This window comes from Convolutriloba macropyga, chromosome 9 (genome assembly GCF_964194025.1).
Source record: "Convolutriloba macropyga chromosome 9, txConMacr16.3, whole genome shotgun sequence".
Taxonomy (NCBI): Eukaryota; Metazoa; Xenacoelomorpha; order Acoela; family Convolutidae; genus Convolutriloba; species Convolutriloba macropyga.
This window is the reverse complement of record NC_134476.1, coordinates 53,134,116-53,151,667: the sequence shown is the minus strand read 5'-3', so window position 1 is coordinate 53,151,667 and position 17,552 is coordinate 53,134,116. Positions and strand designations below refer to the sequence as shown.

At 32.4% G+C, this 17,552-nt stretch overlaps 1 protein-coding gene across 2 annotated transcripts in view; it reads right to left on the bottom strand.

Moving 5' to 3' along the window:
• The window catches only part of LOC142345850 (sperm acrosome-associated protein 9-like), a 39,181-nt gene extending 28,675 nt beyond the window's left edge, over positions 1-10,506 (bottom strand). The window contains exons 1-2 of one of the 2 annotated variants that reach the window (XM_075398262.1): positions 9,900-10,506; positions 3,739-3,856 (exon numbers count right to left, since the gene is read on the bottom strand). In XM_075398262.1, the coding sequence (XP_075254377.1) occupies positions 3,739-3,856; positions 9,900-10,078 (297 nt within the window). In that variant the 5' untranslated portion in view covers positions 10,079-10,506. The remainder of the gene's footprint in view (positions 1-3,738; positions 3,857-9,899) is intronic. The other variant, XM_075398261.1, reaches the window with a different exon arrangement.
• Between the last annotated feature and the right edge of the window lie 7,046 nt (positions 10,507-17,552).

Below are 17,552 nucleotides of genomic sequence, written 5' to 3'. Positions count from 1 at the left end.
CAACCAAAATATATCCGACTAGCACAGAATTTCGAGTTAATTCCATGACAAAATCTGACCGAACTGTTAGAAGTGTATATTTGTATCCAGTCATACACTACTTGTTCGATTAACCAACCAGCGAAGTTTCTCACCTGGTCCAGACTGCGATTTATTTAAAATTCTTGAAGAAGGATTTTTATTTTAATTACACGGTCCAGATAAAGTCTTTTAATAGCAATTTAGTTTCGAATAAGGCCTTGTGATAGAAAAATTGTGGCAAGCACTGTCTGTTCATCACAAATTAGTGTTGAGAATGATTTTTCCATGCTCCCAACAACTTCTGATTGTTTACTGATTTTGCAGCCCTGGTACTAGGTAGTCTGTGTTTTGCTAAATTAATAAAATAACTGACGTTTTTGTTACAAATCATACAAAATGTCGTGTCTTAATTACTGTTACAACATGTTGTGACCAAAAACAGTTCTTTTAGTAATGACACAATTCTGTTCATATGTTTGAGCAAATTACATACTTCAGCTTTATCATTGTGGATTTAGTAATAAACAAGGCAAAATATCCGTTTCTACTCGAAAAGTTTTTAAACGATAGATTACCAGAAGAAAAAACCGAAAACAAGATCTATTTTGTGTTGAAAAGGTTTAATGATTTTTTGCCCTGGTATTATGGGTTTTGTGAATTAGTAAAAATGACGTGTCTTAATTACTGTTACAACATGTTGTGACCAAAAACAGTTCTTTTAGTAATGACACAATTCTGTTCATATGTTTGAGCAAATTACATACTTCAGCTTTATCATTGTGAATTTAGTAATAAACAAGGCAAAATATCCGTTTCTACTCGAAAAGTTTTTTGAGGAAAAGCACTTTCTAGAAAAGAGTTAGACTTTTATTTGCGTTAACATCACATCAAGCAAATAACATTTAATTTTTTAGAATATTTTTGGGGAAAATTTTGGCGTTTTTAAAAATGTATTATTTCCAGATTTCTCTCACTTCACGTCCACTTTATAATTTTATATAGAATTTTATTTCAGAAAACAAGATTCTAAGAGAAATAATAGTTGATTGAACAAAAAAAAACATTGCTGTTGCGTTCAACACTTTTTCGAAAAGTTGCAAATTAACTACAGTATAGCAGATGCACTCTTAAAGCTTGAATTTTGAAATGAAACAAGTACCACAGATTTCTAGCTGTTAATTTTGCTGAATTTTGCAAGAAAGGAATCAGATCTCAACCAAAATGTATCCGACTAGCGCAGAACTTTGAGTTAACTTCATGGCAAAATCTGACCAAACTGCTAGAAGTGTAAATTTGTATCCTGTTGTACAGTACTTGTTTCATTAACCAATCAATGAAAATTCTCACCTGGTCCAGACCACGATTTTTTAAAAATTATTTTTAATGGATTTTATTTTGATTACATGGTCCAGATGAGGTCTTCTAATTCGGAATTTAGTATCGAATACGTCCTTGTGATAACAAATTAGTGGCGAGCACTGTCTGTTCACTGCAATTAGTGTCGAAGAGGGCCGTTTCATGCGCCGAACAATTTACTGATTGTCTACTGATTTTGCAGCACTGGTAGTCTTGGTTTTGATGAATAAGTAAAAACAATTAACGTTATTGTTTCGAGCCCAACAAAATGTCCTGTCCAATTAATGTTCCGAAATGTGTCAAAACAATTATTTTAAAAATGACTCAATTCTGTTTTTATGTTTGAGCCGTTCAAAATTTTCAGATTATCATTGTGAGGTTATCATTGTGAGGTATCCGACTAGCACATAATTTTGAGTTAATTTCATGGCAAAATCTGACCAAACTGCTAGAAGTGTAAATTTGTATCCTGTTGTACAGTACTTCTTTCATTAACCAATCAATGAAAACTCTCACCTGGTCCAGACCACGATTTTTTAAAAATTATTGTGGGGGGGATTTTGTTTTAATAAAACGGTCCAGATAAAGTCTTCTAATAGCAATTTACGTCGGATAAGGCCTTGTGATTGCAAATTAGTGGCCAAAACTGTCTGTTGATCGCAAACTATTGTTGAGAATTGCCTTTTCATGCGTCGAACAAGGATTGATCAAGAGTCTTTTCGTAGACACAATTGAGTCATGCATGGTCTTTTTATGGGTCCAGTAATTCAAATTTTTATATTATTTACACGGTCCAGATATATTTTTTTAAATAGATATTTAGGGCCGGGCGCGATCTTTTCATAGCAAATTAATGTCGCTCACCGTCTTTTCATAGCAAATTAGGGCCCAGAATGGTCTTTTCATCCGTTGAGCAAGGAGTGAACAAGAGTCTTTTCAGACACAATTGAGTCAATTATGGTTTTTTTCACTTTTCATGGGCCCAGAAATTCATATTGTTTAGGATTAAAACTCTTTCTATAAAAAGTGAAGCAATACCAAAACATCACTGCAAAAGGCAATCCAACTGTGAAAACAGGTGGCGTTTAAGCAAGCCGATACGCACGCAAAACGAATTGTGAAAATCAGGTCAAGTACGCCGAAAAATCGTGGGATACCGATATTGTAAGTTGCCCCTGGCGGGCCGGTGGGCGCCCTTCGCTGCTTTGACCGGCGGAGACGCTTCGCCGCAATAACCGGCCCGCGGTTTCCGGATTACATCCCACGGCGGACGAGAGGCATGGCCATGAGTAGCGGACTGCTGAGGCACGTAACCCTTAGATGTCAAAAAATTGACGTATTTCTGTTTGTACGTTAAACACTATTTACTATTGGAATACGTTATACACTATGATACTATGCGCAGTATTATTTCTAATAGATTACACAACTTCCGGCTTGCTTTTATGTGGGCTTACTCTTACTTCGGCTTACTTTGCGTTCACCAAGAAATCAGTTGGATTTTGTCATTAGGAAACTTACAAAAGCTAATTTCCCAGGATAATTTAATTGTCACAATTACACAATATTTCCATTTTGTTCGGCTGCATGGAACTAGTTGGCATAGCTTTGACAAACGTAATTGTTCCATTAATCAGTTTAATGTGTGTTTTGAGTGACTTTGACTGCAAAAAAGCTTTGGTTTTTATACTGTATCAGTTGATTTTCACATTATAATTTCCTGAACATATTAATTTTGAAAGCGATATCCGTTGACTATGTTATATGCATTAGACAACTCTTAGAGTGAATGTAAAATTTATGGGTTCAGCTTGAGTTCAAAATCGTACAGCTAAAGTCAAGCTTACAATTGGGTGGGGGAAGGTCGGGCTGCAAAAGTATCTTCTAATCTAAAGTCCAGCTGAGAAACTTGGGTCAAAATAAAGACGAGATGACCAAAAGGTCGAGCCTATATCATTTCATTAGAATTTGAATCAATCAAAGCCTTTTCACGCCACCTTATGGTTTAGTACAGTCTTTCCATAAGTCCAGACTTCAACAGATGACAATTTCGCTCATTATACTATATTAGATGACGATTGAATTATGCTGTAAATGTATACATGGTTACACCATCGAATTCCGTGAGCTAATGGAGACAAAGCCTTTGGTTTCCTTTGAGATCTTTCAGACCTAAGTGACCTATGATCAGACCTAAATTAGGCCATGGCCCAGACTATTTTGCGCTCGAACTGCTGTCCAGACCCTGTAATTTCGGTCTGGGAACACACGGGTGTGCATTTGAGTGGGTCTGATTATAGCTCAATTTGGGTCTGGACCTCAACCTGGGTAGCCAAAACCCACAAAATTTCCACGACTTACATCAGGTGCGCTTTGTTGTGCTGCTAAGACCTGTTTGTGTATCAGGGCTCTCAACTCATCATACACGTCGAACCACAGTTTGATCACACCCTTGTATGTAGCGTTGTGCTGAGTAGCTCTGCAAACAAAGTCAAGCTGTTTTGATTTGACATACTTATGTGCATATGTACATTATGTATATATATATATATATATATATATATATATATATATATATATATATATATGTGTGTGTGTGTGTGTGTGTGTGTGTGTGTGTGTGTGAAGGGACGGTTTGTTGAAGAAAGGAACAAGCTTTGCCTGTTCTCGATATCTTCAAAAACTTCCCGACTTTTATTTTGATGGTGGTTGCAGAAGACACCCCATTTTAATGTTGCCAGAATCTATAGCGCCCTCTGATGTTCTTAGACAGCGCATGCTAAAATTCGGTACAAGAACTGAAATGTAGTACATCGAACCACACCCTTAATAGGAGAAGTAAAAACAATAAGCAAAACTTTTGCTCCAAAAATCACGAAAAGACCATTTGAACATTAGTCGCCAAACAGATAAAAAAAAACAGTAGCAAAAATTTAGAGAAGAATAAATATAATTTCATTCAAAATCGTATTGTTGCTATTATCGTATTCAATACCAAAATTTCCTGTCAAAAATGCAAGAAAGCGGGTGGGAAAACAAAGAGATATATAATTAGTATCTGTAGCTTGACATATAAGTCACAAGCAGAGGCAGGCAAAAAAACTAAAAATCTACGCAAGCACCCAACGTATTGACCCAGGTTGAATTAACCATTAGAACTCAAAAAAAACAATAAACACTTTGTCAAATAATTGCTAATTTTTTATACTTACGTCTTCATCGCCAAACTTTTTAGCCAAAATCTATAGAATTGCCTACATCCGACAGTCTTGAGAAACACTAATTGAACCTATTAGAGACAAATAGAATGAAAATATTTATAAAAACTGATTCGAAAGTATGAAAAACTTCGCAAAAATCCTCAAGACTAAGTCCTCAAAACTAATTTTGAGCTTATAAAATAACTCTTAACACATACGCAAGAATAAAAAGCATTTTCAACCTGTTTTAGATTGTAGATTGCCTCAAAATTATAATTGTATGACATTATCATTACATACAATATAAAAAATATGCTTGAACAAATCTAAATTGCGCAAAATTTTTGAAGTGAGAAACCATTTCGGTCAAAAACGGTCAAAAATAAGAACCAAAAAAGAACTTTTGAATTGCATTGAGGCCTTCTCAACAACTTCAACACACTGAGCACTTAAAAGGCCACAAAAAACAGCACAATTTCTCCAATGCAACTGGATGTTGTCTGAGTTTTACCTCTTTTTCCTGTTATATTCATGGAAGACGCTCTAATTCATGAAACATTTAAAAATATCTTACAAAAACATAACCGGACAAGTTTGGCAAAAATTTTTGAGCATTAAAAAATAGCATTTACATCGTAGATAACATAATACATAAAAGAAATATTGTTTAACATATGAGGGACAGCTACAGGCAGGTAAAGCAACAAAAAGTCACAAAATGTAATGTTAGCGAAAAATACTAGAAACTGGGTGAATGTTTTCGGTTCTTATGTTTCCACCACCAATATTTTCATGCTGAACGCGCGCACCGAGCGTTACGATCAAAAGATGTTTAGTTAACCACAACTACACAAAAAAACAATGTCACGCAAAATCACAGACAAGCAAAAGATTTCAGTACTTTCGTTAAACTCTTTTTTAATTGGATAGTTTTTGATTTCTAAAAAGAACAAAAATCAATTTTCATTTTTTAAAGAAGTGCAAAATCATTGCTAATTGTTCTATGGCAAAATAACTCTTCAAAACATATTTTTTGTTGTCAAAATCTTTATAATTGCCAAAATTGTAGTCAAATTCATTTTTTTCTTTCTTCATGATACCTGAATGGGCAAATAATTCAACGAAAATTTCAGAAATATGGCCATGAAACCTGAAAGTTGCTCAACTTTCTGTCAAAAACTTCAAAAGTGACCTATTCATTTCAAAGTACATCTTGCAACACTATTAAAGCCAGCATAAATTCTCTGATGCAACTCGATATCCACTGGGTTTTTTGTGTTTATCTAGTGTTGAAAACAGAGTCGTCCAGAAAAATTGTAAACACGCCAGAAAAAATCTGGAGCACCAATAAATACAATCACTTTTGTTGATTGTATATAACTGAAACACTAATCAAAGAAAGGATCTTCTCTTTCCTCAGGTTGGTCGTCATTTTTTTCAACCGACTGCAACTTCTCATATTTCACACATAGTATTTTTTTATAGTATTTTGGTTTATTAGTGTTTTTACATAATAGCGTGCCATCGCATAAAATAAAATTGGAAGGGCCCATACAAAAACCACTGAGGTCCTTACAGAATTGATACAAAAGAATTAAAGAATGCTTACTGTTTCTTCAATAATAAAATTACAATTGACTTTAATTTTTGAAACATTCAGAAAAAGGACTATTTTATAGGAGACAAAGTAAAGATATGTTCAAAAGATAACGAGGTGCGCTAAAGCCACCGAACTAAAATTTACGAATTTAAACTTACTGAATTTTTTTCCAAAGAAATTCAATTATTGTCAGTCACAATACTAAAAAATAATTTCAAATTCATATGGCATTAACTGATTGTGGTCACAACGCATAATTTAATTATACGATAGATTTAATATTTTATAGTATAAAAATTTCAAAACTCACTTTAGTTAGCAAGCTGTAAGCGGAAAAAATTTTGTTCTGGTTTGGCAATTTCATATTGTCATCTGGAATTTTCTACCCAAGTGTTTTCATTGGCAGAAATTAATGAATCGAAGCTCAGTTTAGAAACTCTTTGTATCTGCTAAGTCAATTAGTGAACATTTAGATGAACTTTCAGCAGTAACAAATTCTTTTTTGTCTCAATAAGATTTAAAATCAGTTTTACTGACGTGGGTTTGATCAATCGCTTGATACTTTCTTTTTGTTATTGTTTATTTTGAAGACATTTTTCGAACGTCTAGCATGTATCAAGTGCTTTCATTTTCTCAAAATTCGGTCGGAAATATACAGTTTAAAAAAAACCCGAGTGCTGATATTTATCCCTCAAAATTTGTAATTTCAAAATTGTAATGTCTTTCAATAACACAAATTTCACCACAATTTTCACAATTGCACAGTAGATGAATACGTTTCCAATTGTTACCAGTATTTGTACTCAAAATTGTCACATTTTTCAATATATTTCACTTTGAGAGCTTTCAGAATCTGTTAAACGAAATTGTAGCGTCAAACAATTCTTCATCTATCTTTTTTGGCTGGAAGGAAACAAGACTATTTTCTAGTCTTCTTGTTTTTTGAATTCTTCTAAACAAGGTCACAAAGATTTTCAAAGACTAAAAGTTTTTTTTCTATTTTGCTAACGTTTGTTAACGCGAAAAAAGAGAAGAACTGAAAAGCCAGATGAACAACTTTTTTTACGATTGTTTCTGGAAAGGAATTGTTTTTTTAAAAAAGCTATTTTATTTATAAGTATGCAAAAAATTAGGTTTTTGGTGACCATAGCAAAAAAAATGACTTTCAGAGAATTGTTTGCAATAACTGCGTTAAAAAATTCTATTGTTGTTCACTGAAAATTCGTTTGAGCAGATAAAATTGAAGTAGAAAACCAGTGATTGCCAATTACAAGCTGCTTTGGATGTTTATAAAGTTTTGCATCCAAAAAGTTATTTTTAATGGCAAATTAAATCAATCATTTTCTATGCTTCAAAGTTTTATAGTCTACAGGGACGAAAAACAATTGTTATCTTTATTTGCATATCATCTGTCATTTTTATCCCATCTAGCTAGCGACTGCTTCGGTTCTTAAAAAAACTCTAAACTTGATTTCAGTTTGACCGAGCACGTCAGCACTCTTAGACGTACAAACACAAATTCAATAGTTTTGTCAAATTATTTTATAACTATTTTTGTTAAAAAAAGCTACCACATTTCTCGAGGCCATAACTATTGAAAGTTACTTGAGAAAACATTCTGTGTTTTTTATACTTTACAAAAATCGAATAGTATTGCTGTCGTCCGATCTTTTACAAGTCCGAAAAAATTGTATTGTTTTGGGGCTCAGTATTTTTACAATCCAAAACTGGATTAAACTGATTTCTCGCCGCAATCTACAGGATTTGGATTGTATTGGGGCTCTGTATTTTTTTATATATGTTCGTCTTTTCTCTTCTACTTTATGATGCCAATAGGAATTAAACTTAGTGATTTTACTCGTGCTCGCGCAGTAATAAGAGCAAAAAACTATGAAGCTTGAAGCATAGCTATTCAATCTACCGTAAATTACGAAATTTCGACGTTTGAATACTTTCATTTGAGGCTATTAGACTTCTGTTTCCAGTGGTTTTTTCTTTTTTAAGTGTAGTAAGTTTTAACTGTGCCTATTGGCAATTGCTTGAATCCCTCTACTCAGAGCTAATCCTTTGTTTACTTCAACACCATTCTTGTCATGGAATTTTAGCAAGACTTTGATTTTTCCCGTATTTTTAAGGTTTCTCGTATCCTCTAACTTACTCTCATTATTGATTTCATCTAGTGCTAATTAGGCATAAGATGTCAGATTTGGACATTACAAAAACTGAATTGCCTCAAGTTGTTAGTAATGGCTTTGGCAATGATTGTGGTATAATGTTTTTTTTTTGCCTTAATTTGATGCCATTTTATTTATTTTTCAGAAACAGTTGTTTTGAGCCTTTTTCACTTTGTCTCTCAATGATTTTGACAAAATGGGTGTGAGCCTTCTAAAAATGTGAAATATCAATGCTTATATACTATTTTGCGAAAATATTTAAAATTAAATTTCATTTTTTTAATCTGCAAATTTAGGTTCAGTTGATTTATTGACTACCAAAATTTCAATTCGCTGTATCCATTCAGAAATTAAGATTATTAGAAATTAAATTTTCTGGACTAAATTTGAAGACTTGTCCCGCTTTGTCTTTTGAAATATTTGTTTACTTTTTTCGATGACTTTGAGCTTTCAAGACGCAATATGCAGGCAAATACCAGGCGGCATTAGGTTGCACTTAAACCGCTTAGCTTGCTGAGGTTGCTGGAAGGGCCCAAACTTAAGGTAAAAAAGTTTTTGAGCTCAAAGGAAATAATTTTGCCGTTTCCATTAAAATACTTTTTTTTTACCACACTAGGTATTGATTGAAGGCCAATTATAGTTTTTTTTGTTAATTGCTTTAAGCTATTTAAATTTCATTGCTATATTATTGTGCGTATCTATTGTTTGTGACATCTTTAACTATAAAATTGAAATAATTTTTGCTGATTTTTTATGTTCTTTGAGTTATTTTGCCCAATTTTTCTAATTTGTGTCATTGCCTTTAAGCTAGTTGTTTTATACGTTTTATCAATTCTTTTTTCAAAGCTTTCGTTCAATTTGACAATTTAGGTCACTTTCACACAGACTCAGCTGAACAAATTTTTGCAAATTTATCATTCTGCTGTGGTGGTTCAAAACAAGATTGTTAAATGTTGAATGGAAATGCGTAGTATTATATATATTTGTAAAGTATCATTCAATGAACTTTCTTTTAAAAACACCCTTACGCCTTAATCGAACTATTTCTTGATTTCGTGGAGGCAAATATAAGGCTAGCAGATAGGTTATTGGGTACATGTTAAAAGATCTAAAATCAAAAAATTTAGTAATTTTCTGTCAGGTTTTGATAAATTTTGATTTTTTTAGTTGTATTTTTTCCTCTTGTCTTTTTTATGCCCAGCCATTTATCTACTAGTCTCAAAGCTAGTATTATACGTTTTGGTGAAAACGAGTTTTTCGAAGACTTGATACCGAAGAACTTCAAAGTAAATGAATATTTTCAGCTTTTCCGATTTTTTTCAAGACATTTATCATCATTTCAAATTTGTTTGCTAAGCTCGAGGGACAAGATTTTTTGTTTTTCGTTTCTCGCGCATTTTCTCAAACTCAATTTCAAATTTGAGGACAAACTTCCAGATGTTTCAGCAAACTTTTGGAGAGGTGTTTTTGGATAGTTTTTGTTTGTTACGATGCTCCTGATTTTTCCGATCTCTCGCGTTGAATTAGTTGCATGATGTAAATACTAACTGATTGAGAAGGCTCTCCATCTGTTCGACAGTTCTCAATGGTTGATGACTAGAGTTGGCGGCACATCTGTAGAAGTTGAGTGCTTCTACGAAAGTATTCAGTTTCTTCTTGAACAGAAAGTACTTCTTCTCTATCTCGGCCAACTCATCTGTTAAACTATTGCCCTTCGATTTAGACATCGTATATACAAGAAATGCACAGTTGGAACAATATCAAACGTTAATAATTAGTAGGTGGTTTGCCTATTTTTCAAGTGTAATAGGCCGCTCTTGGTTTGAATTGAAAAATGAAAATTTTATTGATCGATTGAAAATTGATCCAGAACCCAGAGTAGTAATTTTGCTACTTTCTGACGGTAAATTCTGTGGTAAACTTGAAATATTCAAAAAGCAAAGCAAAAAATAATAATTTAAATGACCACAGAAAAATTTGATTGTGTTTGTACGCAAATATGTGACAAATCGAACTTTAAATTGACTTTTTTTTCTAACTTTTACTCTTTAATGCTTTTCAAGTTATTAAATCCCGAGTTAACGAATTATAACATTATAATATATAACGCACTTTGTACTTTCATCAGCACGTGCAAGCCTCAAGCAGTGTTTGAGCACAAAAATTAAAATCTAATCACAATAGCATTTAAGAAAGATGTTTTTGTGCCATTATTTTTGGTGAAAGCACTGGTGAGCTCAGCGCTGTTTACCGGTTGCTTTAATGATTTTGGTCACTCTAAATATACACGCTCTGGTCGATTTACGACAGCTTGATAGTAATAAAGATTTCAAAAAAAGATCAAAATCAGTTTTCTGTTATTTTTTCACGGTTTTCATATGTTAATTTTCTTTGATTACAGAGGATCGAATTAATTAACGCGATTGACTAACATAACACGAACCAAACTCGCGTAATCAAAAAATAAATGGCTTTTACGGGATAAGAAAAATTTCATCAATATTTTGTTTTGAACTTGTTATTAAAAAAATAAGTCAGATTCTCAACGAAAAACAAGAAAATAGTGAAATTGTCACGACAGTGAAGCGACAAAGTGTTTGCACGTAGTCATGTCTCTTGAATTATAATTTCCGCATGCAATCTACCCAAGCACAGTCAAAGGTGTTTCCTAGAGCTCTTCTCAGAAATGTAGGCACCGAAAATCGTAGACGTAACAAAGGAAAAACAAGTTTAAAATTAACGAAAGGACTTTTTTTCTGTAAATACACCCAAACTGACGTTCGCTACAACAAGTTTTGGAACATAAAAGGATTAAATATTTAAATTAACAAGGATGCTCGTTAATGTGCGTTTGCACATGATGTTCCGACCCGAGCTCATCTACATTTTTGACTGAATTGTCAACCTAATGATGAGATAATTAAAAAGATGTTTGAGTATTAAAAAATCGTTACACAACCGAACTACTAATTGAATTAAAACCATGGCTCATTAAAGCGCTCACAAGATATGCCATTAGAAAGACTACAAGAAGGAAAAACAAACAACAAAATAAGCGAAAAAGACCATTTTTTAGCGCATGTGCAAGAAGAGAAAAACAAACAACTATAAACTACTCACAAAACTTTTATGAAAACGCATACTCTCCAACAGACAGAACATCAGTTACAAAATGATATCAATGGAAAAATAGTTTTTGATTTAAAAGGAATTCAATGGAACCTCTCAAAGATGAGAATAAGTTACAAAATGACGAAAAGAACAAAAACTGAAAACAAAAAATATTTTGAAATGAACAATATCATTAACTTTAATACTATTTGCTAATTAAAGACTGCATTGAGTAAAATCGCTCATTCAATACTCAATTAGAAGTCTATGAGACCAGTCAGCAATTAACGATTACATGAACAATATTAAAAAGAAAAAAGGCAAAGACAGCAAATTCAAAAGAATGAGCGAGAAAAGTGTCGAAGCCAAAAAAACAAACATTTGGAAAGAATTTTTCTACTCTCACAAATTCATATAATTTTCTAACAATAATGGGGTTTTTATTTTCTTGACAATATGACTTAAAAAAATCAACAAGTGTGAACAAGTACATTAAAACCACGAAATTTTTGAGAAAACCTGTTATATCAACGCCATTAAACTCAATAGCTTTCAACGGAAGTCAAAAAATACGATAAATTATGTCTCAATGAGAACGCAAGGATGCTTTTCATTTATAAGTCGTCAACATGACATCGCAGTAAGTCTTATTCTTATGAAAACAACAACATGTACATGCAAGAAAAAGACACTCAGTAGAAAAGTGCGAGAAGAAAGTGTCGAAGCCATTTAAACCATGAGCGTTTATCTGAAAACTTTATCTATAAGCAATTTTACGTTTTCTCTTTGCCAATTGGGATGGTGAGATAAGATTTCACAAGGAACCAAAACATTTTTTTTGGAAATTATGAAAACTCGTGTCATCGCTTACCAGATTATTTTTGGTTGCAGTAAAAAGGAGGGGCTGCTGTCAATGCTGAGATTGACTTACATTTCATAAAAATAAGCTTAAGTGGTTAGTGTTGAAAAAAAAATTTGAAATATTTTTTAAGTCTTAACAGCCACGAAATGGAATAGCTCTCAACAGAAGTCAATGGAAACGCAAATTCAAGCCTCGATAGGAAGATAAGGGTGTTTGTCATTCTTTAGTAATCAGTCAAACATCACAATAGGTCTTATGATTATGAAAACAACTACAAAAGCAGGCAAAAACCAAAAATTCAATTAAAAGTGCAAGAAACTGTCGAAGCCATTTAAACCATAATCTTTACCATGAAAACTTTATCTATGATCTATTGAAGGTCTTCTCTAAATCACTGGGAACTCAATTCAAGGATTATGTTTTAAAATTTCAAGGGAAACCAAAAGTACATAACGAATATCCAAAAATTTTTTTTCAAAAAAATGAAAGTTTGAGGCATCGAAGTCATATAACCAATAGTTAGAGGATAAAGCCGCTAACCAGATTCATCTTAGTTGCAGTAGAAAAAAGAAGGTCCTGATATTACTGAGATTGACTTACAGTTCACAAAAATAAATTTATGATTGGTTAATGTCCAAAAAAAATCAAAAAAAATATTTTTGAAGTCTTAACAGCCATTAAATTCAGGAGCTCATAGGCAGTCAAAAAATACACTACGTTATGCCTCAATGGGAAGACAAGGATGTTTGTCAGCAATTTGTATGACTGGGACATCACAATATGACCTAAGATTATGAAAACAACGACAAATAAGGGTAAAGACCAAAAAAATCAGCAGAATTGCGAGAAAGTGTCGAAGCATTTAAACCATAATCTTTTCTCTGAAAACTTTATCTATGATCCATTGGATGTCTTTTCTAAGCCAATGGGAGCTATCATTATTAGGATAATGAGAAGAGACTTCAAAAGAAACCAAAATTACAAAACCCCGATTTTTTTAAAATTATGAAAACTCGTGTTATCGAAGTCGTAAACCCAATAGTTAAGAGATAAAACCGCTTACCAGAATAATTTTGATTGCAGTAAAAAGGAAGAGGGTCCTTTCATTACTAAGACTGACTTACTGTTCATGAAAAAAGTTTAATATCGATTAACGTTCAAAAATTCGAATTTTTTTTAAAGTCTTAACAGACATTAGCTGTAAACTCATTGTAATATATAGGTTTACCTAATGCACATTAAGAAGCCGATTGCACTTTTAGTCAGCGAGTCTATGCCATAGGACTCCAATAATATAGTAAAATAATATAGCCAAAGACAAAAAAAACATGAGGGATTCCTTGAAAACTATTTTTTTGTTCATTGGGAATCAATTGACTGTAAATGAGCTTTGTCATTAACTGAATCTCGATATGAAAAGTGACTTGTCTCTAAGTGATTAATAATACAATAAAAAATAGCAAAAATTTTCTGAAAAAGACAGCTCTCAAATTGAATTCCAGTTTTTTTATTGATAGTAAACTTCCTCATGTGACCAGAACTTGTATTTTAATCGGTCTATTGGTAACACAAAATTGTCCATTTTAAAGCCTGAAATGTGATTTTGATATAATATTCTGATAGAAAAGCCTTAATTTGAACAAAAATTACTCTAAAAGTGAACAAAATCAAGCAAATATCACATGTTCACACAAAATTTTAAACCCCGATAAATCCACGAAAACTACGAATTTCAAAAAAATCTGTTTTAATTTTGAATTCTACGCTTGACGAGCTTTTTAATGATATGATGAATATATCGATGGTTAATATTCTCTATGATGAATATATCGATCGGTCAAACTTGTCTGAACAAAAAAAGACGAAAACCCATTTGAGTATATAGTTCCTCCCTCCACAAGTGGGGTCGGAACACAAAAGAGCAGTAGAACTAAATTAATTTCATTTTGTTGTTAAAATTTCGTTTTTAAATACTGTTTAAAATTTTGTTCACCTAGATTTTCAGATCGCAGCCTCTAGATTCCAAATCAAATCCAGTCAAAAAATGTTACATATTAGCTGGTAAATTGTATTAAATACGTAGATAATTCAGCGTAAAATTATGGGGAAAGTCAAAAAATTTGTCCTTATTCTGAAGTAAAATGAGATAAATGTAATCGAATCAAAGGTTAACAAATTTATAGATTAACAAAAAAAGATGATTCACTCGGACAAAATATTCAAATTTTCAAATGATTTTGGAAACTTGACAAAAGATAACCAATCGGTGACAAAAACTGTATAATAAACCGATTAAAACGAAAATGTGACTAATTCTCAGAATAGTGCAGATATGACAAAAATTTAGTGCATAATAGGCAAGGAGAATAAAATTTTATGGATCAAGAACAAATCTTTACAAATAAAAGTAAGAAACGTGGTTATATTTTATAAATCTATTTTAAACTTTTTGCGCAAAAAATGTTACCTAAAAAGTTGTTGTTCAAAGTTTTATTGATTTTAAAAGTAGAAAAATAGACTTTAAAAACTATTTTTAAGAATTAATTTTTCACGATCATGATTACCTAACAACAAAAAATATATGTCAAACTGTATGCATTTCGGAAACTCAGAAAAATGTTCCCTATTTTGATAAAATTTTATCTGAATACGGAAACCAATATTTCATGAACATAAGATCGCCATCAGCTCACAACAGGAAAATGGCAACAGCTAATTGATTTGTGGGCAAATCAAAAACTTTCAAAATTTTAGATAACTGCAGTAATGCATAAATTAGTGTTCCTCAGGGCATAATTTATTTTGCTTAAGTTGCAACTATAAACAACCTGATTCAAGTTCAAAAAATGAATAATTTAAATTTTTAAAAGTGCCGGTTTTTTTCACTTTTTTCTTATTTAAAATCAATTAAAATGCCCACTAGAGGTTTACGCTCAAAAGACACGTTCATGTTTACCTTAATTGTACCTCTTTTTACACATATAGTATGAGTTGATAGCGAAAAAGTCAATAGGCGTGGTCCTAGGCCCGTAAAATTCATTTGATCTTTTGAAAAAATAACAATTAAATTTTTGTTTTCTTTACCAAGGAGGAAACGTAAATTAAATCCTTTCTCAATCTCCTTTTTCCGACAACAAATGGGTTATACAAACAGGTTATAATTACAAAAACAAAATTTTCAAAATTTACAAAAACATGAGCCACAATAGAGAATAAAATTTTTCCCCGATACATCCAATTTCTACAAAACACTTGAAATAATATTGAATTAAAATATGAAAAATCGCACACTAGTTATCTAGCTTGGCTTCAAATCAGCAAACAGGTTAGAAAATTTGAAAAAGGCAACAAAAATTGGATATCAAAGGGGTCCTAACCAAGTATAGGTTGCTCAATAAAACTTTCAAAGACAATGCACACCCGAGAATAAGCAAAACGATGTCCATTACGAAAATTTGGTTCATAGAATTTCGATAAAAAATGCGCGAAACAACCGAGAAGGTTAAACAATTACCTATCAGCGTATAAATTGAAACGACCCCTCTATCAGAATGTTTTAAACTATTAAGTTTTCGCAATACCCTAAAATGCTTAGAAGAGAATTAAACTCAAGAGTTTCAAAAGCACTGATAATACTGAATCGTATACATGTTCAACTACTTTAAAAATTGGGTGCATGAATTTCAAATCCGTACTGCTGTTCCATTTATCCATAAATTAACCCGAAAATCAAAATCCTTGCAAACAAAGTCGTTTTCATTGATTTGTGCTTTGTGTTTAACACCAGTTTGCCTCCAGTTTAAATGTATTCGAAAACTCAAAAAACCAATGACTTTCAATTCTAGGTTATTTTTCATCAGTAGCTCAACCTTTAGTCTCACCAACGCAACGATGTAAACGGCTGCTACAGATGTAAATGAAATGAGAACCAAAGAATTTATTTATTTTTTCAGTTTCGTCAGGTTATTTATTTTTCAGTTTCGACAACATTTTTAAGTGCGATTTATTTTGATGTCATTTCGTAATTTAACATATTCCTGTCTCTCAGTGAGAGGCTAAAGGGTCTAGTATCAATACCAATAAGCATTATAGATAGTAACTAAAACTTATGAGAACAAAGTTCAAGTACCGGGCATCTAAAAACGGGCTTTATGAGTTTATACCGTTTCTATTTCTGACTTTGACTTTTTTTAATACTGACTCGCTTCATTTTGAATTGCTTTGCTGAGCAGCTGCTGTTTAAAAGGACTTTGAGCAGAATGACAGAAGAATGAAACTAGCCTAGAGAAGTCAAAAAGATTTCACGCAAAATGTCGAAAAAGCGGCAAAATGGGTAAAGAGAAAAAAAGTTCGACGAAGTAAAAAAAATAGGAGCGCTATAAAGCCGGCTGAGAAGATGAGGGGGGCTATTAAACAGAACTTTTCGAACTCGGCGACTGAATTGCAGATTCTTAGCCGCGCATGTTCATAATTAAATTTTCGTATTGTTTAACAAATTAACTTTTTGTCAAAAATTGTAAATTTTTCCGCTGTCTCGTAGACGAAGTAAATAATCCATGATTTCAGCTGCAAAGTTTTTTAGTGATATATGCATTTTTAATACCTTACGCTGATTTTAAGGTTTTGCACAATTCTCAATAATTAGGAATTTTCATTCTTCGGTAAAACAGCAATTTTTACATTTGCATATCTATGAACGTCAGTGGACCTGGGTCTCTAAATTGTTAAAGTGGCTTAAATTATGTTTGAAAAATCACAACGCCTCAGACTTTTTGAGATTTCTCGTTTTGATAACGTATCACGAACTTCCGACGAATTTGTAAAACAAAAAGACCGAGAATATTTTAGTAATTTAGATTATTTAGCCAGTAACTTGGAGTTGCTGCATATTAGCTTCAGATGAATATGATTGATGCTAGCTCCTTGAAGAACTGTTTATTGTTCCCACCCACTTTAGAGGGGGAGGAACTATATACTCAGTTGGGTTTTTTTGTTCAGTCAATTTCGGCCGATCGATATAATCATCGTACAGAGTTGTGAGTAGTATCATTAGAAAGCCCGTCCATCGTAGAATATGGAATAAAAACGGATTTCGTTCGATTTTCGCTTTTTAAGGGAGTTTTCGAGGTTTAAAGTTTTGTGAATACGAGATGAAATTACCTTGCTTTTATTCACACCTGTATTTTTTTCAAATTTTTGTCAATATTTGGAAATATATGTTGAAATTG